The following is a 25,823-nucleotide window of genomic DNA, read 5'->3' as shown; positions in this document are numbered from 1 at the left end:
ATTTTGAGTTCTGACAAAAAGTTGGAGAAAACCCTCCAGATAGTTACTTGTTGCTTTAAATGATTCTTCATGTGGTCAGAACATGACACATACTATGTAAACTGTGGAACAGTTTGGAAATGTGACATGACCATGCCTGCTGCAGATTCTAGGTGCTATTATTGTATTGAAATGACATCAAACATCTCTTGTATGTGGGAAGATGGATCAATAGCTCCCTATGAGCTATTGAGCTATTCAGGTGTGGTTTGACCTAGATGTAGGTAGAGTACTGTATATTAAACATGTATCAAGTCCAGATGCACAAAGCATCTTGGAACTAAACCCTGTTCCCAACAGACATCTGCCATTCTGGTTTGAGTTGGTCATTTCTGCATTTTTTGGTATATGGACTTGAATAAACTGGTCTTAGAGAAATACCACAAGCACCAAGTGGAAACCCACTTTGGTCAAAATCATCAAAAGACGTGGATATGCTTGTCTTCTGCTGTAGGATGTTGTGAACATTAAATTTTGATGTCTTGCTAGAAATGACTCACTAGCACCCACTGTAACATTTCACATACTGACGTCCTGAAAGGACTTGGTTGAATTAGATGTCACCAAATATTTTGATCTGATAAATCTAATTTGAATGTTCCATCCTTAGTGGCTGCATTTCAGTACAGTAGTTAGTGCCTCACTATGATGGTAATGATTTCCATATAACCCCATCAACAAGGGGTCCTCTGATTTAACCTGTATGCATCCTCCATCTTGATCCTCTCCACAGCTGATATAGTGCCTTGTTTAGTTTGTTAGAGCAAGTTTTTCTTCAAAATGAATCTTATGTTGTACTGCTAGATATGGTTACAAGGCTGAGTGATAAGCTACAACATTTGATAAGAGGCTGAGATTCAGTTTGGAAATTGCCAGCATCCTTCCCTCCCTCAATATAGAAAACAAATTCACATTGCTAGAAAACAAAGATAAAAAAAAAAAAACAAACCCAGAAAAAATTAGACATTTTCCTATTTCTATAGGTTCATTGCCTCCTGCTGATAGAATATTCAAGAGCTAATAAATGAGACGGAGAGGCGTCACAGACATGGTTTCACGGGGATGCAGGGGTCATACAGCGTAGACACAAATCATTGGTATCGATGTCCCTGTGATCAGACTGTGAGCCTGGTCATGTCGAAATGCTCTGCAGGTATGACATCCACAATTCCTTTGAGTGTGTGTGTTGGTGTGTGTGTGTAAACTCCTGTTGGTCAAAGTGCCCAAATGTGCGGAAGCACTTGTGTCAGAGGGTTAGTGGTGAAACAGATTTCGTGGTCTGCGATACTGTTGAGCATTTAGCTGCTGGTTTCCCCGACATGGAACTGTTGGGGTCTAGATCTACACTCAGCTGATGCAGAAGGTGCTGGATGACCTGGACAAAGTACATTCTGGTTTGTGGTTAGCTGGCGTCTGTCAGGACACGTCTTACACCTGGAGGATGACATTCTCCAACAGGGATTCAGAGAAAAGACCTGAAGGTTCACAAGTAACTACAGCAGAAGAGGGGAAGAGAACTATGTAATGCAGCTATTTAATTTTGGGCAGTTTTTACTCATGCTTCCAGGCAGCTCCATTAAAAAGGGAAGTGCTCCTCATGCAGGTAATACTAATAGCATCCCATTTCAATGAAACTATCCCTTTAAAAGACAGCACAGTGCATCCACTGTTCTCTGGGTTATGTTAGGCCAGCAAACCCGCCTTTTTATGAATTAATGTGCTTTCAAACAACTGAAGTTCCATAAATGTTTCAGTGCCAAATGCTACTCTGAAGAGCCACTGAAATGCATTCAGAACCAATGCAAATGGTCCTCAGATGTATCAGCATTTAACTATTAAACGATCAGTTTGATCTGTTTTTGTGCAGTACTGTGCAAAAGCCCTAGACGAACATTAGGTCTGTTGGTTCAGTAAAGTTCTAATAACCACGCATATGCATTTGTTGGTCTCTGTAGTAAGATATATGGGAAGTTTGTACAGCAGTAAAAACAACTTTAAGAGGAAAGCAGCTTTTAGAAACCAAAGTAGTTGTATTAAGTGTGACCTACTCATGTCTTTAATCCCATTGTTCATTTCATTTAATTTTCTGATGTTTTACACCAAGTTTCATTCAACATGTCAGATGTTTCTGTTTGTGATGCTTCTCATCATGTGGTCAGGGGTCACACTAGCTAGTGACTTTAACCATTACAACCCATTTAGTTTAGTTTTTTTGTGTGTCTTGGCTGTGCACATATTTTCTGTATTTTGTTGTTTTAACCGAAGAAAACAGAATGAGAAATAAATATGCATGTCAAAGACTTTTGCATAGTACTGTAACTGGAAGAGCAAATGCAAACAGTAGGGGTAAAGTTAATATTATGAATGCTGATTTAATGCTCTGTTCTCTATATTTTTTCTTCACATTTTCTCTGGAAAAAAAAGTGGCATTTTCATGGATTTGTCATGAACTAAATAGGAAAAAAAAAGTGGAATGAAGATGAAAATCATCTGTGTGAGTTCTGTAAACAGTCATAAAAAAAATCTCTAAAGGGCACACACAAAATACAGTAGCCAATGTAAACATGACATCAGTATTTTCATCCAAAATACAAGCAGTTTGGAACATGGAGATAGCCTAATGAGCTCACTAAATGTCTCCAGCTCAGCATTACAAAGACCCCCTCCCCCACCCAGGGAAAAAAAAATCACCATGTCATTATCTCCACATTATATTCTCTCATGTTTAGGAGTCAGGATTAGCCATTCATAAACAAAATGTTATTTCAAAAATGTATCACTAATAAATAATAAATTTATACATAGTAAAAACAACCCCCTCTGGAGGTTAACTTTGTACAGTAATCAGCCACTGGCCTTCACTCACACTAACTGGTTTGAGTCCTCAGCAGTACTATGACCAGAGGAAGAGCCCACACTCACTCATTCACTAACATGTTCAGGTATAAGTTTAGCTGGACGCTGCTGCACCTCCGACCACACGGCAGGAACAGCACAAGACGAGGAGACGGGTTTCATCTTCCTCTCTCTCACTGAGCGTGCTCATAGCAGAGCCTCACCCACTTCAGCAGCATAGAGGGCAGAACCATGGAAACACGGAAAGCACAAACTGGTAACCGTCAGATCCTCTTCATGTCCAAATATTCTTTAACTCACCTCATGACCTTTACAAGTGTCAAGGAGCTGCAAAAAACTATGCAGCTAATTGCACCTTGTTTCAGTCCATCTTTGTAATCCATCCAAGTGTGCACTCAAACATCTCACTGCTTAAAACAAAAGGAAGCCTTTTATGCATGTGGAAAACCAGCCAAAAGATCAAGTCTCAAGAGGAAAATTGGAAAAAGAAAGTACAAATGATTGAGGAGAAAAAGATGTTCTGAGTGCACGTTTTTCTCCTGACAAGAACTATGGCATCTGAGCATCCACGTTCTGTCAGTCCATCTTCAGTCGAGCTTCTCCAGCACTGATGGCACGTATACCAGGCTGAGCTCACTGCCAAAGTCACACACAATGGCAGCGTTGTCCAGCACCAGCAGCTGCCTCACACCCTGGCCATCGCCGCTCTGACCCAGGTAGACAGTCTGCAGCAGGTCACCGAAGTTCAGGTCCCAGAAGGACACACAGCCCTGGCCCCCAGTCACCAACAAGGACTCAGAGATGACGCCCAGGCTCGCCCCACAGCCCACTTCCTGGAGAACAAACACAAAAAATAAATGGCATTAACAGAATGTACAAATAAAAAAGGAACACTTTACATTAGCTTGATAATAACAGGATGACAGTGATACTGAAGGGTGATTATTAATAATTGCTGAAGTAATTATCTTATATTAACACATAGAAATTGTTGGATGATGGGTGATTGGAGGATCATCTTTTACGTCACATGTTCCCATTTGTTTCAAGGTAAAGGCATTTCTGATACTGTGACTTGTTACAATCACCAATCAGGGTCGGAAAATACAATGCTACATGTTTCTACTTGACTTCATGCTAATATTAAATTAAATTAACTGTCAAAAGGTCAGAGCCAATCAGGGTCTGCTTCTTTGTTCATGTCCTAGCACTCTGCAGCTAACATACTAGCAATAATAAAGCATGTGTTCACCTAATACAATGTAATTGCCTGATCATTATTTTGATAATTACAAGGTACTTCTAATTACCTTTATTTCTATTATCACACTGTTACTATGTTATTAATGAGCTTTACTGTAAAGTGCTAATAATATACAGTATACCAACAATACCTCATTTATTTTTTCAGTCCTTAGAAGGGTTTTGAAATGTGATTTAGCAAGTGTAAAATGGAACGTGGTCTGGTGAAGAAATCAGTTTAATTCCAAAAATGTCTCCCTGAAATGACCTCAGCTTAAAACATCAGGCAGGTATTGGTATTTGGTCAGGCCTCATTTGCACTTACAGCTGCACATGACTGGAAAACTATTCCAGTGGCAATCAAACAACTCATCTTATAATGAGGTCAAAATGCATCTAAAAAACTGCTATATTAATAAATAGAGCTGTCAACATTACAAATGTTTTAGTCCTGCCTCTGCTGTATTTTTTAATATGTCTAACGGTGTATTCACACCTGGAAAGTCCTTTTGTCCGCTTATTTGATTTGGATCGAATACAGACTTCATTTTTTTCTTTTGGGTTGGATCGCATTCTCATTGCACTTTTTGCTAGTGGGCCAAAATGTGTACACAGAAGCACGCATGTGACGAACTGCGCTGGCATTGGACAAAAAAGTTGGAGTGGGGTGAATCAGAGACAGCAAGTGTTGATGAAAACAAACGTGAAGGTCCTACGTGCTGTCATCGTTTTCAGAATGTGTGTTCTATTTTTACATACACAAATTTACGAAAATAATTTTAACTTTCAAGAACAGCTCATTTGAAGCCAGTTTCATAATATGGGCATCTGACCAAATGTCAATGAGACATTCAGTCTCCTCATTGCTCCACGTCTGTCCAATGGCTCATGGCTGTTGCTATTAGCTCTGACTATGCTCGTGGCTAGGCTACTTCCAGCGGCTACAGCGGCTTGTCAAGCACAAAAAGGCGCACGGCTCCTTGGTTTGTTTCGGCTCAAGGCCAATTATATTCACACCAGGAGTGAACCACCCCAGAGTCCATTTGTTTGATCTGAATCAGAGTTCACTTGTTTGTATTTCCACTTAAAAAAAACAGTCAGGACTTTCTGGGGAAATGAGTGGTGGTCCGTTTTAAACGGACCAAACAAAGTAGGTGTGAATACACCCTAAGTGATAATTTTTTACTCATCTTGTCTTATGTGTTATTAATTGTATATTTTGTATTGCAAAACTTGTATTGTACTCGTCTGTGTTTAGGTATTTTAAATTTTGTTTTAAAAGTTGCATGTTTATAACCTTGTGCTACCTTTTAGGATGACAATTCAACACCTGTCTAGGGACTGCAGATGACAAATAGCCATTAGGCTAACTCTGTACATTAATTCACATTGCTGTAAGTGCACCAATGTCCATGTTAAATAAACCGATAATAATTTTTAAAAAGTAGCATTTGATGCCCAGTCAAAAGTTTTAAGAACTTCAGCCTGACCCAGTGCTTTTGTATATTATGGCATCTGTCAAGATGTCTTATCAACTACATAAGTGAATGTCTGTAGCTTTTGGAGCTGGTAAAAAGTTGTTTTTCCATGAATGGAAAGAAAGAGCTCCACACAGTGTAAAATGGTGCAGATCAGCTGTCAGTTAAATTGATCAGATCTGTTTTTGTCATCATCAAACATCAAACAAACTGGCACTCATGCAGACTGTGACCTGTTGTATGGAGTAGAGCTTGATCCCGGTGCTGCGATCCCAGATACAGATAAGGTCATCCAGTCCTGAGCTGATAACACAAGACGTGGTGCAGACCAGAGAGGTGACATCGCCACGGTGACCGTACACATGGCTCACCCGGCTTCCTGTCAGGACGTCCCACAAACAGATCGCACCGTCCTGCCCACCACTTGCCAGAACCATTGTCTGAACACCAACACATAGATTAAACACAAAAAACTACCAGCAGGAAACTGAAAGCCTGTAGATGGATAACTTTTAGATTTAAGGCAAATTATACCCACTTCCTTTAAATGGGCAACACTAATTATTAATCCATGCCCTTTTACCCAATTAGACCGAACATCCTCTGTGCTACTCACTTGGTCTATGTAAATGGATGTGATTCCTCCAGAGTGACCCTGAAGGGTAAAGAGGCAACACGAGTCCTCCAGACGATAAACCTGACAAACAACATGACAGTAAACACTGAATGGTAACACCAAAGCTGTTTAACTGGTTACCTCAAAAGATTTCCTTTCTTTCTATTTCGTGACAAATTTGACATTTCAGTACCAATAAATGTGTACCTCGTAAATGTTCAGACTGTATCAGAAAAAGGCCTGACATGTTGGTGAGTGTTTTACCCGGACTGTGTGGTCCTGGCTGCCTGTGACCACCCTCCCGGCGGCTGCTCTCAGAACAGTGATGGGCTTCTGGTGAGCACACTGCACTGAGCGTGTGAGCTGACAACTGATCACATCCTCACTGCTGTAACAGGGAGAAGGGGGCATGCTGCCCCGCCCTGGGGTTCCTGAAACAACCACATATGAGAAACCTCCACACTGATGCACATGGCTAACCAGGACTGAGCCCAGTATTTGACTACTGAACAGTTATCCATTTTGATATTGAAATATTAGCTTATTTGACTGTACAATGGACATATGACAAGTCTTGGAGTTGTACGTTTCTAAAGCTGGGTTTTAATTAGACCCAGAAGTAGACCTTCCCGTAAGGTACAGCTTTTCTTTGCCAAGATAGGAGTGCTTCTTTACTCTGGAAATAGGGATGAAACTGAATGCGGATCATTCAGTTGTGAGTATTTTGCTGCTACTGTAAAGTCATGTTGGACTTCAAATCACATTCAGCTGCAGATGGCCGTGCATGATTAGTCCGACCATACAGTGAGCATGGGATCTAAGTGAGTGTGTTGGTGAAATATCCTCCATCCACATACAAATAAAGGGCAGAGTTATGGAATTTCTGGATAAAAAGCCTTGTTTTATGGACACTGATCATATCCCCTTAGTATCTCCTTAATCACTGCCACTCTAAATTTGCAGCATAGAACTTTAACAAGTTGCATATTTATTTCCATTGCGGTTTTTCAAATTAATAGTGTCTGAAATCAGTGTAAAATCAGTAGCTGAGTGAGTACCTCATTATTATGATTTTCAGTCACACAGATGTTTCTTTTTCCAGATAGATCATAAACCAAACTATATAAAGAGAAATGTAAATGTTATAACGCTGTGTTATCACAGCATATCACAGCCACTGACTGAAGTGACCCATGCAGGATCTATGTACTGAATGGAATCATTCTTTCATTTATTTATTATGCTTTGTGTTCATCTAAATACATGTTGATTTTACTGAAGTTGTGACACATTGAGTGAGTGCACAGCAGCACTAGGATGAATGCAAGCCCCATACATCTTTAGAGATATTTGTTTTGACTGTTAGCGAAACCTCAGAGCATACAAAATGACATGCAGTGTCCATGTCAGTCCATTGGTGTGTGTAGCTGGAGAATGTCTGACCTCTGTGCTGGAGAAGTGCCAGAGGTTTGTTTATCTCAACAGTGAAGAAATCTAGAGAGCCGTTTAGACGAGCTGCTACGATTCTGAAAAGAGAAAAAAGGAAACACAGTCAGGATCCAAGTCTGTCAGTATGACAATTTTTTTCAGATAATACAGAGCAGGACCTGAAACTGCAGACAATCATCTAGATTCTTCTAACTGGAAGATATGAGAGAGAATTGGTCTGAAGTGTAACTAAACTGAGTTGAAGGTTACTGTAATGTAGAAACGGGACCTAGAAACAGCATAAATTAGCAGAAAATAAATTTTTTTTTCCCCGACTAAGAATTTTATTTAATTGCCAGTTTAGAATCACATATAAGGGAAAAGATCAGTTTGGAGACACTTGTGTCTGCTGTGTGAACAATTGTAAAAACTACCTATAAAAGCAGAGAAAAAAGACATAAGACAAAAGACTGTTTGTGTTCACTCAACCTGTTGTTGAGAAAAGCTAGAGCTGTGATCCCAGAGACACCCTCCTCATTACTGCAGCGTAACGACCCTTCGACTGCATCCCACAGCTGGAACACATTATGACAGAAAGTCTAAGTATATTAACACAGACTGTATTTGATATAAGTTCTAATTACCGCTGTTATTTACTCACCTCCAGTTTGCCACTGCTCCTGCCTGCAGCAATCAGATTCCCTCTGAGCTCCATGGCCCACACAGAGCTGTCCCAGTCCGCTGTGGCTTGAGGACCCACTGCAGATACTCTGTCCTGTGGGAGAGAGGCAGCTGCATCCCCCAGGCTTGGTCTCCTCTGCAACAGAGCTCCTGATGGGGGTGAAGAGGATGGTGAGGATGGTGATGGGTAGGTGGAGGGAGAGGGGGGTTCATGTTCCATGTAGGCCCGCTCCACCAGGCCCCCGAAGTCAAAGCCTCCCCTGGGGGGGGTGGACAGGTGTGAGGGCGGCTGCAAGGTGAAGTTGGTGTCGATGAGTGGGGTGAGGTCAGGCTGGTCTGTGAACAGTGTGGGTCTGGAGGGAGCGGTTCGACGTCTGAGAGGGTAGCCCTCATCCTCTGATAGACCATCACCACTGATGGAGGGGTCATGACCTTCAGATCCTAAATAGTCCAACTCGGGAGCCCCGCTGTCCAATCCATCACGCTGCTCCCAGCAGCTACTGCTGCTGCTCCGTCTCAGCCTGAGAACCACAAAGTGAACGGTCATAAAAATGTGAAAAAAACAAAAGAATGAGGCAGTCAAAATGACTGTGACTGAAAATGACTGCTTCTGTTTGGGGTAGAGAGCTTCACTAATTCACCTTGCCTGACAAGCAAGGTTAATCATACAGTGTGCAAACTGCCTGACCCTCGGCAGGGCAAACAAACATCAACAATTTGTGGTAAATTGCTACTGCCCCATGCTGATCATAGAAGTTCATCTCTTGAACCCTAATCTTATAAATTATACCTAAATATTTAACTACAGCTACTCAAGGAGCAACATGACAACACAAGAACTTTCAGAGTTGTTTTTTGTGACTTACCCATGGTTTGGGATGACAGTCAGACAGTCACCAGTTTGGGCATCCCAAACCCGGATCTGTCCTGCCAGGCAACAACTGGCCAGTAGCATCCCATCACTAGCCAAACACTCAATGTCCTGCAGGACACAAAGATGGAGCATGAGCCAGTTCCACCATAACATCTTCATAATGAGATTTCAGCTGTCTGTTTAGTCAGTCTATGATCTTGGTTAACTGAATATCCACAGTGCTGTAAATGATTTTTGTGGCTTGACTGAACAATCTAAAATAGCTTGTTTGTTGTTTACATCACATTTTCTCCTCTGCAGATTCTACACTACTTCCTACAGAGATGAGGTTTTACTTTTCTGAGAGTGACAATCTTAACTTACTCATCAGCTGAAATGCACACACATGCCACAGATAAATGTGCCTCTGCATAGTAACCATCCATAGTATCATTATTATGCTGAGAGTGGCATGTGAACTGAGTTTATTACTGGTGGACTGTTTAAAGTGAATGTATGCCTGTTTTGTTCTATTCCTGTGTCCCAACAGATGAGGTTTCTCACCATGCTGTGTCCTCTCAGCAGCAGAGGTGAGATCTCGCTGACAGGAGGTGAGTAACCGTAGTCATCACAGGGCAGGTCCCCTCGGCGCCGCCGTCCATGGGCCACGCCATTCTGTCCATAGTTACGAGGACACAGGACCCGATAGAGGCAAAAGAGCAGTAGAACCAGCAGGACTCCTGCTGCCAGGCCCAAAGCTGCAACCCTGATTAGCAAATCACACACATAAGAAGAGGGTCAAAGAGGATCCATTTACTTTTTCAAGATTTTCACTGAATGAAAATTTAAATGTATGCTTTCTTTACCCTAATCCACACTACACTTAAAAAAACATACTGTATATTATACAGTAAGTCCTTCTCACATGTCAGATTATTATTAAACTCAGGATATCTCTCAGAATGCTGTAGGAGCAGTAACTGTTTTATTACCTCCACCAAGGAAAGGTGGAGGTTATGTTTTCATCAGGGTTTGTCTGTCTGTCTGTCTGTCTGTTTGTTTGTCTGTTAGCAAGATAACTCAAAAAGGTATGGACGGATTTGGATGAAATTTTCAGGAAATGTTGATACTGGCACAAGGAACAAATCATTACATTTTGGTGGTGACTGGGGCGGGGGCTGGTCTGCCTTGGTTGAGGTCTGCGCTCTCCGAGTGCTTTTCTTAGTGATTTCATCAAAGCTTTTGTCTTGTTAAGTACAAAATAAAGGCTAAATCACACTCAGAGATTTGTGTTTTTCACATCTTTGAGAAATTATTTAAACCCACAAATAACCATGTGAACAAATTTTGATTTGATGTTTATTCATTTTTTCCCATACTGCCATTTCCAGATGTTTTTTTCTTCAATGTCATATTTGTATGTAAATAAAATATAAGTAATGCCATAATATACACACACAACAGATAGGCTACCTACCACCCAAATTTGTTGCATAAGACCCTGTAATGTTGCAGAATAAAACTAGCTCTGTGAGATGACTTGAATATGAGCTTCTCCTTCACCTGTGGTGAGAAATGTGGCATTGAGGTGAAGATGAAGCCTGCAACAGCAGCGTGATCCATGAGTTCTGCCAAAAACCTTACAGCAAACTGAATGGCTTTTCAACATATACCTCCAAGTTTTTAAATGTAGTCTGATTTTAGAATATCATGTGTCATGTGTTATTCCGCTGCAATCACATTTCTTCACTACCAACCAGTGTTAGTATATCTGATTAAATATACAAGTGAATGATCAGTATTTTTTGGACTTTAAGATGTTGTAACCACCTCCAAGCTGTGTTGTAACAGCTGTTTCACCTTTGTTACAGTGACTCTTCCAGCTCGGGGTAATCTGAGCAGACAGTAAATCTGATTTCATCTATCCCATTGTCAAGGTCATGACCCTGACACTGCCTCAGATTCATATCCAATGTCCAATGAAGAACTACAAGGTCCTGACTGTGAGTACAGTGCCAGATACACCTCAGCTCTGATGGTACAGGTTAGCTCATAGTGTGAGAGGATGTTATATAATATGGTAGAAAAATGAATAAAAATGTCAAACTGCAGAAGAACATCTGAGAACAAATGTTTGCTCTCAGTGGATTTGTCAGGTTTCTTCTTTATATAATACAGTTTTGACCTTCTTACTGTATGTTATATGACCTGAAGTGACTTTTGTTGTGATTCAGTGCGGAACAACTGAAATGAATAGAAGTATTTCAGTTAACTACAGTTAATGTTGGAGATCTTGTGTAATATTTTGAAAATATTTCATTTATTTTAACAAATTCCAAGAAAACAACATAATGGAGAGTTCTAACACATGAAGTAGCACTGTAAGCTTGTGTTTTTTTGATTGAGTTTGAACTCAAAGAAGATTATACTTTGTGGAATAAAACTCCTCAGGGTACGTCCAGATGACAAAGCTCGTGGTATTTTTCTTTTGCAGATTCTAAAAGTTTCATGTCTATACACATATCATTTCCAGAAACATCTGGTCCAGGTGGAAATGAGAAAACTGGGTTAAAACGGTATAATATGTATGCCACACCTATATGTAGCGCTGTACACAAACACAGACAGAGCCGTAGGATACACTAAAATCACAGAAAAATGCAATGAGCATGCGCATAAGGTTACATCTGGAGTTTTCTTCTTCTAGTCACGTGGTACTATGTAGTCATCATTTCCAAAAAGTGGTGTTTTGCCTATCCGTATGGCAATGCGAGGGTGGTGTTGTGAGATTTTTCCACTCTGAGACCCATTCTCCAAAAATATCGTTTCAGGGCACTGACAATGCTGGTGTCATGTGGACAAAAGGTCAAAACGATATTAAACTTTTACAGACTGACATCATTTTGTTGTTGTGTGTGTCAGATGTATTTCATCATTTAAAATTAAAAAAACTTTGTTGCAATTTTTTTGCCATAATTATGCTTCTTTGTTGCTTATATACTCAGAATAGGAAGTTTTACATCTCACCAGAGCAACTTGCCCATTTTATTACTTACAAGATTAAGTGATACTACTTTTATCACTTCATTTTGCAACATCACTAAAAAAAACAAAACAAAAAAGAAAAACACCTTAATAGATCTGTCAAATTTTTTTGGAACACATGTTTTGAAATCATACATTTTAGTCTGCAATATTCAAAAAAGCCCCCCAAAAATCCAGGAGAGACTGATTATTGTTAAATATTAAAGCTATTTACTGTAATGAAATGACATAATGTGAATATATGTCACTAAACATACGTAACTATGTATTTAAGTATATGTACAGTACAGGCCAAAAGTTTGGACACACCTTCTCATTCTTCGCATTTTCTTTATTTTCATGACTATTTACATTGTAGATTCTCACTGAAGGCATCAAAACTATGAATGAACACATGTGGAATTATGTACTTAACAAAAAAGTGTGAAATAACTGAAAACATATCTTATATTCTAGTTTCTTCAAAGTAGCCACCCTTAGCTCTGATGACTGCCTTGCACACCCTTGGCATTCTCTTGATGAGCATCAAGAGGTAGTCACCTGAAATGGTTTTCACTTCACAGGTGTGCCTCATCAGGGTTACTTAGTGGAATTTCTTGCCTTATTGATGGGGTTGGGACCATCAGTTGTGTTGTGCCGAAGTCAGGTTGATGCACAGCTGACAGCCCTATTGGACAACTGTTAGAATACATATTATGGTGAGAACCAATCAGCTAAGTAAAGACAAACGAGTGGCCATCATTACTTTAAGAAATGAAGGTCAGTCAGTCTAGAAAATTTCAAAAACTTTGAATGTGTCCCCAAGTGCAGTCGCAAAAAACATCAAGCGCTACAACGAAACTGGCTCACATGAGGACCGCCCCAGGAAAGGAAGACCAAGAGTCACCTCTGATGCTGAAGATAAGTTCATCTGAGTCACCAGCCTCAGAAATCGCAAATTAACAGCAGCTCAGATTACAGACCAGATGAATACCACACAGAGCTCTAGCAGCAGACACATCTCTACAACAACTGTTAAGAGGAGACTGCGTGAATCAGGCCTTCATGGTCAAATAGCTGCTAGGAAACCACTGCTAAGGAGAGGCAACAAACAGAAGAGATTTATTTGGGCCAAGAAACCCAAGGAATGGACATTAGATCAGTGGAAATCTGTGCTTTGGTCTGATGAGTCCAAATTTCAGATCTTTGGATCCAACCGCCATGTCTTTGTGCGACGCAGAAAAGGTGAACGGATGGATGCTACATGCCTGGTTCCCACCGTGAAGCATGGAGGGGGAGGTGTGATGGTGTGGGGGTGCTTTGCTGGTGACGCTGTTGGGGATTTATTCAAGATTGAAGGCAACCTGAATCAGCATGGCTACCACAGGATCCTGAAGTGACATGCCATTCCATCCGGTTTGCGTTTAGTTGGACCATCATTTATGTTTCAACAGGACAATGACCCCAAACACACCTCCAGGCTGTGTGAGGGATATTTGACCAAGAAGGAGAGTGATGGAGTGCTGCGCCAGATGACCTGGCCTCCACAGTCACCGGACCTGAACCCAATCGAGATGGTTTGGGGTGAGCTGGACCGCAGAGTGAAGGCAAAAGGGCCAACAAGTGCTAAGCATCTCTGGGAACTTCTTCAAGACTGTTAGGAAACCATTTCAGGTGACTACCTCTTGATGCTCATCAAGAGAATGCCAAGAATGTGCAAAGCAGTCATCAGAGCTAAGGGTGGCTACTTTGAAGAAACTAGAATATAAGAGATGTTTTCAGTTATTTCACACTTTTTTGTTAAGTACATAATTCCACATGTGTTCATTCATAGTTTTGATGCCTTCAGTGAGAATCTACAATGTAAATAGTCATGAAAATAAAGAAAATGCAAAGAATGAGAAGGTGTGTCCAAACTTTTGGCCTGTACTGTATAACCATGTGAACAAGTGAAAAAGTAAGCAGAGCTTACCAATACCCCTGCCCGCATCATCAATTTTCCCCTCCAGCTCATCTATACCCTGCCTACCCAGAGGATTAATTTTGAGTCGTAACTTTCAATCTTTTCAAAAACTTTTTAAAAATTTGCAAAAAGTGCAATAATTAAGAGAAAGGCATATGTAAAGAACACGTGTAAAATCTAAAAAGAATTGGGTGAATCGTGTCCAAGAAATTGGCTGGACAAAAATCTTAGATTAGGGCTGCACGATTTTGGCTAAAAATAAAATCCCGACTTTTTCCTCTAAAAACTCAATTTTCGATTTCGATTTTTGGGTAACACTACAAAAGACAACAGAAGTCGGCGTGTCGTTTTCGTGAGCAGGTCCTACCTTAAATCTGTGATCAGTATCACGGAATCCCCGAAAGTTCTGTGATGGGTCCACAGAAGTTATACCAATGTAAGTCAGTGACAGGCAACAGTCGTGCATGCGTGCGAGCATGGACCACGTAATATGAGTGATCTCAATGCGATTATATTCAAATTGGGGGATCCGTGCGTGGAGGAGACTGACCCAGGACACGCTGGAGGGATTATATCTCTCAGATGGCCTGGAAACGTCTTGGGATTTTCCCGGAGCAGGTGGAAGTGGCTGGGGAGAGGGCTGTCTGGGCTCCTCTGCCGAGGCTGCCCCTGTGACCCAGATGTGAAGTAGATGGTACGGTACGGATCCGTGTGTGGACAACATAAGATGAGTGATTCCCATGCAGTTATCTTTGAATTCGAAGACCTGTGCGTGGATCACAGCTTACATCACCCAGCCCATCTCAGATTTGAGGTCTGTGGTCATTACACGGACTTCTGTGAAAGACCGCTTTCACAGATAGGAGGAGAGGCCTACGATGGCTTGGGGGTGTGCGGCCCAGAGACACGAGAGAGATGAAATCGATATGACGATTTCCCTTTTTTAAAAATTCTCCTAATTAAAAAATCCAATTTCAAGTTAAAAATCGATCCATTGCGATGGACGGATGGACAGATAGACAGAGAGCAGGAGAGAGAGCGAGCTACAACAAATGTCCAACTGTTAAAATTACTACTCCAAATACAAGTATTAACAGCTGATATACAACTACTGCAACTGTTAGTACAAATAATAGGAACCTCTGCCATCTGTGTAACTATATAATAAACACTATCACAATTATATGGATAGTTATGATAATGTGTGATAATGATCCTATTATTGCAACAGGATGCTGCAATAACAATAATAATTGCCTGTTGCAATAATATGTGTGTGCCATCGGGGTTGGGACATATTATGGTATATGCTGTGTGATAACAGAAATGTGTCAGTGTTCCCTCATTGGAAAGGGCTGAATTATCGGCTGATCTTGCAATTCCCTTGTGACATCTTGCTTTGCAAAGAAAATTTGATTCTCAGAACCTTGGTGTTCTCTTTGAACAAAAATGTGAATGTCATATTACGGAGCCCATTCAATCTTGTTTCTTTCAGCTTAGAGACACTGCAAAGTCTTTTGAGATGTGGAATATAAAATACAATATCTGGCACAAACTTTAATGTTCTCATACGATTCATTTTCTTTAGATTAATGTAGCAGTCTGTGGTGTGTGCGTGTGTTTGAGCACTGACTTGTACAGTGTTAGGTCTGTCTGCAGATCTGCAGACACTTTGGGGATGGGTGGTGGCGGGTGTCTCGTGTCCTGTGGGTGACGTGTCTCAATAGCTTCCTGTGGGCTGAGGTGAAGGGTCACAGGGATGACAGGCAGGATACTGATGTACCTGAGACAGGACACACACACAAACCAAGTGTTACAAAACAGGCTAATAATAACACATTACATGAATTAATCCATTTGCTGAGAAGCACCACATATTATGGTAAAGAAAACATATTTCTGCCTTTGTTCTGTTCCTGGCTTTGACTAGACCCACACACTTTTGCCACCTCCATACAGACTAGAATTTTAGCAATGTTTCAATAATGTTCTCTGTCCATTCTAACATTCCAGCAATATATATGCATCTAGTACAAAACAGTACTTAGTAAGAGTAACAAATTAGTAATAAAATTGCAAGTAGTAGTATAAAATGCATAGTTTAACTTGACAACAGCTTCAGAGAGACATCAAGGAAAGAAACACATTCAATTCAACATCCTTGTTGAGTTAATAAGGGCGTAAAGGAGGGTGTTGCTATCTTTTAGTTTTAGGCTGACCAGGCTACAATGCAATCCCAGAGTCTAAAACAGGATCAGCTGTATTTCCATAAGTCTCTGGCTAATGGATCTTAAAACTGAGATTTAAGTGTTTTATAAATGAAAAATGTAAAGGTGTGGACACAGCCCATCTCATTTGGTCATGCTACTATACCTATTGATGTGTAATGGTCAACATTTTAAACAACTTAAAAGCTAAGTAAGTAAGATGGTTTGCCAGACTGACAACTTAAATAAGCTACTTTTCATTTAGGTATGTATCAGCCTTAAACTGATTTTCACAATAAAGGAGAGAATAAAATTACAACAATTGAAATTGAATAATTGCTGCAATTTAATCAAATGGAACATGTGCCTGTGTAATGTACATGTTTCGTTTGTGTGCAATCTGTTTATTATATACACATATAAATGTAACAACTCATCATTCTGTGTGACGAAAGGAAATCTTAAGCAGTGCACAGTCACATGACTATCAAACTAGTCACATGACAAACAGACCAACTGAAATTGATACCAAAAAGCAAAAATTAATTCAACATAGCCTCTGTTTTCTAGTGCACATTTCAGTTCCCTGTGCATTTTGCTTGATAACCAAGCAAATAAACTCATGATATCTTTTCTTGTCAAATCAAAAAATTACACAATTGTCCACAGTAATTCCAATGTGATTTTAACCCCTCAGTATGAAGCCTTAGAGACTTATGACCATGTGAACCTTGTGAGTTCATGGGTGAACATAGATCAGATGTGCAGGACCTGAGCACTCACCTCTTTGCCAAAGTAATATTATAGTAGCTGAAGAGTGAAGGCCAGTGCCTAAAGGACAGCCTCCTCCAGCCCTCCTCATCCTCAGCACCCCAAGTGATTTGAGGAATAGCAGGTGGAGAATGAGGGAGGGGCCCTGCCCTTGCAGCACCGTGGTGCCCCTGTGACTGGTTCTCTGGTAGAGGAGTGGGCTGTGGAGCTGGATGAACTACTCTGAGGGTGCTGGTAGGGTCTCTGCCATGGAAGACAGGAGCCACTCCAAAGTGAGGGGGAAGTCCACCACCCCCGGGGTCCCCCAGTGGGCTTTGCTCTGATACCTGTGCAGCCAGGTAGGTGCGGAGCCCAGCAGGATCAGTGTAGACCAGGATGCCTATCCAGATTACTGTGCCAATCTGGAAATAAAGGAGAGAATCTCATGGATATTCATTCATTATGAAGTGGAGCTGAACAATAGTGATATATTCACTGCTTGACACATAAAATTACTCACTATAGTAGTAGTATATAGTAGTTCACTGGGAGATAACACAATAAAATAATTTCGTTTTCTCCTACGGTCAAAAACTAGTTTCCTAAGCACACCTCTATAGCAAATACTTGTTTGACTTGGTTAAATGACCAAACATTTTGGATTGTTAACTTGCTGAATAATGTTATTTCCATACTTAGTTTAATGTTGATGTATTCTAGAAAGTGATGTACCATTTATAGTACCTCATTTTATTGGCATTTACAGGACCCTCTTTCTGAAATCTGAAGTCGGCAAGTGTTTCTGTCTATAGTGTGACAATCAGTGAATCTACCCAGTCATCCAGTCAGAACCACAACTGTCATCAATCACATTGTGATCAGAACTACTAAAACACAGAGTTTGCTTGAACCAGTTGAAGGTGTACTACCACTTCAATAGGTCTGTTGAAAGCATTGACACCCTGTTACTCACCATGATGATGCGCTGGGCCAAGCGTGTGCGAGCCAGGAAGTAGACCACACGCAGCCTCTTGGGAAGCCTGAGGTTCCTGAAGGCTGGGGTCTGCAGGGTTATGGTATGAGGAGAGGGTCTTGGGGGAGGGGGGACCTCACGTGGTCGCAGAGGACCAGGTTTGGGTGGAGGCAGTCCTGCTTCAGCTGGCAGCCGGCGGTTTAGGTCAGCCAACTGAAGAAGACAAGATTGGTTAGAAGTGTGTACAGCATGGTGCAGTTTCTTAGAATCATATCACTGGAACTATTTAAGTAAACCTTTAATCATATAAGCTTTAAAACCTGCTTATATGACTAATGCTCTTTGGCAATGTACTGAGCTAAACACAAGAGGAAAGGTTTCACTCTATGTTAAAGGAAAATGAACCAGCAGTGAAACAATAAGAGGTTTAAAAAGTAGCACATGTGAGAAAAAGTAATCTGAAAACTATGTGGTCAATGTATGTGGGCTGGTGACCGCCATCTCACCCGTTGCATGACCTATTTTTTAAGACAGAGCCCTCACCTCCATGCGGCGAATGTCTATAGAAAGTACAGTGGTGAAGAAGAACATCTGCAGGAAGAAGTCAGACACCAGGCCGACAACAGCAAACAGACAGAACTCCTGTAACACAAGACAAAACCACACTTTTAGACCAGTGAAGAGCTGAACAGGATGTAAGCATTTCTCAAACTAAAATACATACAGCAACACAATTGCAAGACATTTAAAAAGTACAGGCTTGATGAAAGTTTTCCATACCTGGATTGCTGGAACCAGAGTGAAATAGCCAATGAGAATGATGCACAGTTCAGTGGCCATGTTCTTCATGATAGACCAGCTCTCATTACTTAGTCCTGAAGAAACAAACGGCAACACTCAATATATAATTCTTGACAAATCTGCTCATTTGTAGAAAGTTTTCCCTGAACTAATTGTTTCATACCAAGCTTTTGACCATATACAATGTACAACAGCACCACTACATATAATAATGCACACTTGCATAAATGCAACTACTGTCATGTTTGGTTTGTATGTTGTATTCATGTAACTTCAATGGATGAACCTTAAGTTTATTCCTGAAATGTTTTATTTCATCTGCATGTTTCTAGGTACCACCCTGAGCGCTAAATTTAAGTTTGTTATACTCCATCTGTGTCAAACACCCAACTTTGCATGTATGAAATTATGGCTACTTCTTATCGCCAATACTTTGTCAGTTTCTATGATTTAAATATAAAAAACTTATCCTTGGTTAGTTATTAAGACAAATTTTTTTTCTTATTAAATAAACTCACATTCTTCCTATTTTTCTTAGTTTAAGTGAAGTTACCTTTTGTTTAAAGCAGTGTATGACTTTCATTGCAATTTTTTTTTCAAATTTGTAAAACCTGATTGATAGCCTAATTATCACTAATCCATTTGTGTTTCTGTGCTTATGCACCTGAATCACTTCCCTCACAGTGAACCACTTCAAAGATGACTCCATCATAAACACAGTCTGCTTGTTTACATATCAAACCGAAACGTTACTCAGGACTTTTCGGAAATTTTGTTGCGAAGTGCATTGTGGGAATGGGAATTCCACGCAGCAGCAATTTCGCTGTCTGTTCGTGAGTGCTGGACCCAAATGTGGCCTTTACCTCCATCCACAGACTATACTCATTCTTTAAAACAACCCTGGTGGACTGTATAATTTTACGCTGTAGTGATCTGGCTCGATTTCTAGCCGAATCTGTGAGAAATCTCTTTTGCTTGGTCGCCATTCCCACAATGCACAAAATTTCCAAAAAGGCCTGAGTGATGTTTCAGTTTGTTATGTAAACAAGTGGACTGTGTTTATGATGGAGTCCTCTTTGAAGATGTTCACTGTGAGAGAAGTGATTCATATGCGTAAGCACAGAAACACTAATGGATTAATGATAATCAGTGGCATTTCACAAATTTGAAAAAAAAATGTGTGATGAAAGTCATACGCTGCTTTAAACTTAGTAATTTAGCTTAATGACCATTCAACAGAAACTTATATAACTATGGTTTTCTCAAAAGCACAAAATCGTTTATGTTTTTCCAATAACTTTCACTTTTCCCTCAGCCTCTTGGAATGGACTGGTCAGCTGCAGTAAGCCGACTAGCTAACATTACCAGCTCTTATTTCACCAGATGCTGAGATTTAATTCACTGGCATAAATTGATTTGACCATGTTTAAGAAAAAAAAAAAAAAAGGTCTCTCTATTTCATGACTAAAAAGACAACAATTTTATTTAAATACACAAACTACAATAAATAAATACATGCTGCAAATTGCTTAGTTGAGGAATAAATTTTGTGTCTGGTCCAGATTCAGATTCAGATCAGATTCAGACTCAAATGTATTTGTCATTTCAGCATATAGAATACACAGAAACGAAACACTGTACTCAGGACTGTCAGCAGCATTTAGTAAATAGTATAAATTACTGCAAAAGATAAAAAAATTATAAAATACCGATTTAAAAAACAATACCCCCCCCCCCCCCCCCAAAAAAAAAAAAGTTACCTATAATTAACTAAAAAGTTTTATTTCTAAAGTGCACAGCAGTAAAGTGCCAACTTAAAGTGCATTCTGGGGCTCAAGTTCAGCAAATGTTCATTAGTCTGACCGCCTCTGGATAAAAGCTGTTTTGGAGTCTGGTGGTCTGTGCTTGGATATGCCACAGTCTCCTGCCTGATGGGAGAAATGTAAAAAATCCATGTGCAGGGTGGGTGGTATCATCCAAGATGTTTTGGGCTTTTTTTCTGTAACTGCTGGTGTAGAGGTCTTCGATGTAGGGAAGACAGCAGTCACAGCTCTCACCACCTGGTGCATTGCTTTTTTTTCTCTGCCACTGTGCAGCTGTTGTATCACACAGTCACATTGGAGGTGAGGATGCTCTCCACTGCACATCTATAAAAAGCAGTCAGGATGGAGGGGCTCAAACCTGCTTTCTTGAGTCGCCTATGAAAATATAGGCGTTGGTGGGCTTTTTTCAGCAGACTGCTAATGTTGTTTGTCCAGCTAAGATTATTTGAGATATGTACTCCCAGGTATTTAAAGCAGGAGACCATTTCAACTGGATCCCCGTTGATGTGAAGAGGACTAGGAGCACAGGTTTTCTTCAAAAATCCACAATCATCTCCCTTTTTTTCTTCACATTGATGCACAGATTGTTAATTTTGCACCAAGCCTCGAGTTGGCTCACCTCCCTCCTGTAAGCGGACTCATCGCTGTTGGTGATGAGCCCTACCACTGCGGTGTACCACTGCAGATCAGGTAGGGTTGCTATTTGAAGGTATGATGGCTACCACTCAAGCCCAATTAAAATGCTGAATTGTTCAAGTGGAACTGCCTGAAAAATAAACCACTAAAAGAAAGAGCATATTACTGAATGCACACCTGAAGGTTCATCTGCCATTTTTTCTTACCCTGAGCGATGCGTAGCTTAACCTCAAGGTCAACAGGAGTGGACACCACAGATTTTGTGAGGACCAAAACATTCTCCAATCCAATCACCACCACCAGGTAAGGAAATATCTCACTAAAGAGAGAAGACACACTTAAGATCTATGTTCATCTAGTTGGTTTTGCAATAGAACAATGATAATTAAAAACATCAATATATTTTTAGATTGCAAAAATTATCATTGCCATATTATATTTTTCAGTTTTTTGTTTAAATTCTCTCACAAAACATTAAAACACTTAGTGTTTATTTACAACACTATCTATAATTGAATTTTGAAGAAACAGCCTTATTATAACTGAACGTTAAGTTGTATTGTTTTGAATATTCCAAACTATTCCATTGTCTGGCAAGTGCTCTGACCATAAAGGAAGAGGTTCTTTCAGCTTTCACCCAGGACAAAATAGAAAAAGCAATTAATTAGCCTTTAGACTAGAAAGAAATAACAGCTATACATTTATTGTAGTTAGTTCACCTAACTTAACTACATTTTCTAAATTCAATGTAGGGCTAAACTAGTGGGAGTTTTCTTTTTGGCGAGACCACATTCATGCATATAACAAGTGAAAAAGCAAGTGGAGCTTACCAATACCTCTGCCCAGTCACACAACACTGATACCCTGGATACCCAGGGATTCATTTTGAGTCTTAACTATCACTCTTTTCAGAAATGTTTCCAAAATTGGCAAAAACAGAGAAAGGCACATGTAAAGAATATGTGTGCGAAATCTGAAAAGAATTGAGTGAATAGTGTCTGAGAAATTGGATGGACAAAAATCTTGGACAGATAGATGGACAGAATTCCTTGTATATCTATATACCCTCTGGGCTGGGTGGTTCCCAACTTCTTCTTTTCCTTTCAGCAGTTCCCTTCAGGGTTTGCCACAGCGAACCATCTACCTCCGTTTAACCCTATCCTCTCTCACACCAACTATCTTCATGTTCTTTCCCTCTCACTAAATCTACCAATCTGGTCTTGGGTCTACCTCTAGACCTCCTGCCTGGCAATTCCAGCCTCAGCATCCTTCTATTAATATATTCACTAACCTTCTTCTGTACATGTCCAAACCATCTCATTCTGGCCTCTGACTTTCTCCAAAACATCTAACGTGTGCTATTCCTCCGATGTACTCATTCCTGATCCAATTCATCCTGGTCACTCCCAAAGAGAACCTCAGCATCTTAAACTCTGCCTCCTATCTTTTCCTCAGTGCCACTGTCTCTAACCCATACAACATGACTGATCTCACTACTGTCTTGTACACCTTTCTTTTCATTCTTGCTGACACTCTTATCACACAACACACCTGACACTTTTCTCCACCTATTCCTACTTGCTTGCACATGCTTCTTCACCTCTTTTCCACATTCACCAATGCTCTGGACTGCTGACTCCAAGTACCTAAAATCCTCCACCTTCTTTATCTCTGCTCCCTGTAACTTCACTGTTCCACTTGAGAAATTTCCCCATGTTGGGATAAATAAAGTCTTATCTTATCATTGGTCCCTCTCATTCACACACACATATTCTGTCTTGCTGCAACTGATCTTCATCCCTCTTCTTTCCAGAGCAAACCTCCATATCTCTAGGTTTTCCTCCACTTGCTCCCACCACAGATCACAATGGGCCTCATTCACTAATATGTGCATGGGAATGTTCCTATTTTGTGAGCAAAATAAGTGCGTATGCAAAATAACCATGGGACTCATGACACCTGTACACCGGCCAATTTTGTTTTCACCAACTATGTGCAAATCTGAATCATTCTACATTGACAAGCATGTCCTTGCAATTTGTGATTAGCACACAACCATGCCCCCATTTTTCCATATAAGGAAGCGCTTGCCCAGAGTTGATTTGTGAATGAAGGATGTGGTTATGGGAGGAGAGAAGTAGTAAATTTCACAGTTTGGTAGAAGCGATGGCGCCAAAAGGTAAAAAGCAAAAGATCTTCACAACCACAGAAATCAAAACAGTTGTATCCGAGGTGGAGGCCAGAAAAGGAAAACTTTTCAAGAGTGTCTCCTTGGGGTTGATGACGGTAAGAAAGAAATGATGCTTGGACCACAATAACTGAGGCTGTCAATGTAGTATCCCAAGAGAAGTGCATTGTGGCCCAGGTGAAAAAAACAGTGGTTCAACATAAAAGTTGACACCAAGAAACGCATTATGGACCAGAAGAAAAAGGAGACTGGTGGAGGACAAGGTCGACCTGATCTAACGCCACAGGATGAGAGAATAGCAGCAATAACTGGACAAACATTCATTCATGGAATATGTCCACAAAATGTCCTTTGTAAACTAGGACTGTTGTTATTGTTGAATATTTTAATTGTCATAATGATGAAGGGGGGTGAGGGTGAAAGTGTGTCAATTTCATCGTTGTTTATTACATTTGACCAATATATTAGTAAATTAATGATTTAAAAAAATGTTAATTAAATCTCTTTTGAATGAATGTGGGGTTTTTTTTATATGCTCTGCATGTACTTAAAAAGGTATGTGTTTGCATTTTCTAAGTCAGTTCTGCCTTCTTCATTTGTGCATACGCATGGTCTGAGGAAGTTCTAAATTTGTTTGCAGAGTAAGAACAAATTCGGGTAAGAAAATACTGATGAATCCCGGATTTGTGCGTCAAACAGTCGTACGAAGTGTTTAAGTACATTTGTGCATACGCCTTGTTTGTGAATGAGGCCCAGTGTCATCTGCAAACATCATAGTCCATGGAGAATCCTGTCTAACCTCATCTGTCAGTCTGTCCATCACCACAGCAAATAAGAGCTGACCCTTGATGCAGTCCCGCCTCCAGTGCACCTCTTACAGCTCTCATATGTCCTGTACTATAACATACTTCTCTGCCACTCCAGATCTCCTCATAAAAACCATAGCTCCTTTCTGGGCACCCTGTCATATGCTTTCTCTAGATCTACAAAGACACAAAGAAGCTCCTTCTGACCTTCTCTGTACTTCTCTATCAGCATCCTCGATGCAAATAGCGCATCTGTTGTACTCTCGGCATGAAACCATACTGCTGTTCACAAATGCTCACTTTTGCCCTTGGTCTAGCTTCCATTACTCTTTCCCATAGCTTCAACGTATGACTCATCAATTTTATTCCCCTGTAGTTGCCACAACTCTGCATGTCTCCCATGTTCTTAAAGATGGTCACTAGCACACTTTTCCCCCACTCCTCAGGCATACTCTCACTCTAAGATCTTGTTGAATAATCTTGTCAAAAACTCTACTGCCACCTCTCCTAGACACTTCCATACCTCCACAAGTAGTTGGTTCCCAACAAAGAACCATTTTGATTTCAGCATGTTTTAAAGCAAATGGTCATTCATCTTTTAAATGCTTAAAACATCAAAAATAATTAATAAATTGTTCTATGCATGTTAACACACATTACATCTTTTTAAAACATATCTAGTTCCATTGTTCAGCTGGGTATTTCCATCTCTTCTGAGGTGTTAAGACTACCTATGAGTGTAAAAGATGTATAACAAGTCAAGAGTCATTATCTCTACATGTTGACGCAAACAGCCACTTGTCAGCAAATTGTGTTTTGTACATAGAGTATGAACGGTATGTGTACACACTGCTTCCTCAGTGCAGTGTGTATTTTGTATCAGTACACAGACAGCTGAGTGGAAGTCCAGCCCCTAATGGACCTGCGTGGGTCCTGGTCAGTGGTTGGACAACGATGTGCTGTTGTCACACCACAGAGTCTTCTTTCTATTTGCCCTCTAATGATTGGATAGCCATTAAAACGTCAACATGATTATATCTCTGCCTCCTGAAAAAAAGTCCCACCCACACCCACAATCCATTCTGACTTTTTGTCCACACTAACACAGTGACTTTTTGCCCCCATACTGTACACATTAACACAGAACTATGATGTGTCAATGTAGAGGAAATGGGAAGTCAGGTCACCTGCGTGTGTGTGTGTGTGCGTGCACGCGTTTTTTTTTGTGTGTGTAAACTTGTCCTTGGGTTTCTGTGAATAAGATAAAAGGTAATGATGAAACTGTAAGAGCCTGTTAAAGCAGTAAATATTAACAGGACACACTTACATGTCGATAACAAAAGAAAGTGGGGAGGACAAACCATGGCAGAGAAAACATTCAGTAGAAAACCTGAACTTAAATTTTAACAATGTAATGCATGAAGACTTTTAAATAGTGTGTTAGTTTTGTCATTGATGT

General features: G+C 40.3%; 1 protein-coding gene across 2 annotated transcripts in view; it reads right to left on the bottom strand.

Moving 5' to 3' along the window:
• Positions 1-50: 50 nt before the first annotated feature.
• The window catches only part of scap (SREBF chaperone), a 68,991-nt gene continuing 43,218 nt past the window's right edge, over positions 51-25,823 (bottom strand). For both annotated transcript variants that reach the window (XM_030157557.1, XM_030157555.1), the window contains exons 9-23: positions 21,577-21,689; positions 18,891-18,985; positions 18,654-18,752; positions 18,111-18,323; positions 17,171-17,559; positions 15,814-15,963; positions 9,758-9,959; positions 9,207-9,322; positions 8,321-8,861; positions 8,149-8,234; positions 7,675-7,757; positions 6,496-6,662; positions 6,232-6,312; positions 5,849-6,055; positions 51-3,728 (exon numbers count right to left, since the gene is read on the bottom strand). In XM_030157557.1, the coding sequence (XP_030013417.1) occupies positions 3,483-3,728; positions 5,849-6,055; positions 6,232-6,312; positions 6,496-6,662; positions 7,675-7,757; positions 8,149-8,234; positions 8,321-8,861; positions 9,207-9,322; positions 9,758-9,959; positions 15,814-15,963; positions 17,171-17,559; positions 18,111-18,323; positions 18,654-18,752; positions 18,891-18,985; positions 21,577-21,689 (2,788 nt within the window). In that variant the 3' untranslated portion in view covers positions 51-3,482. The remainder of the gene's footprint in view (positions 3,729-5,848; positions 6,056-6,231; positions 6,313-6,495; positions 6,663-7,674; positions 7,758-8,148; positions 8,235-8,320; positions 8,862-9,206; positions 9,323-9,757; positions 9,960-15,813; positions 15,964-17,170; positions 17,560-18,110; positions 18,324-18,653; positions 18,753-18,890; positions 18,986-21,576; positions 21,690-25,823) is intronic.

Source organism: Sphaeramia orbicularis, chromosome 16 (assembly GCF_902148855.1).
Source record: "Sphaeramia orbicularis chromosome 16, fSphaOr1.1, whole genome shotgun sequence".
NCBI classification, from domain to species: domain Eukaryota; kingdom Metazoa; phylum Chordata; class Actinopteri; order Kurtiformes; family Apogonidae; genus Sphaeramia; species Sphaeramia orbicularis.
This window is presented reverse-complemented; position numbering and strand designations above follow the sequence as displayed.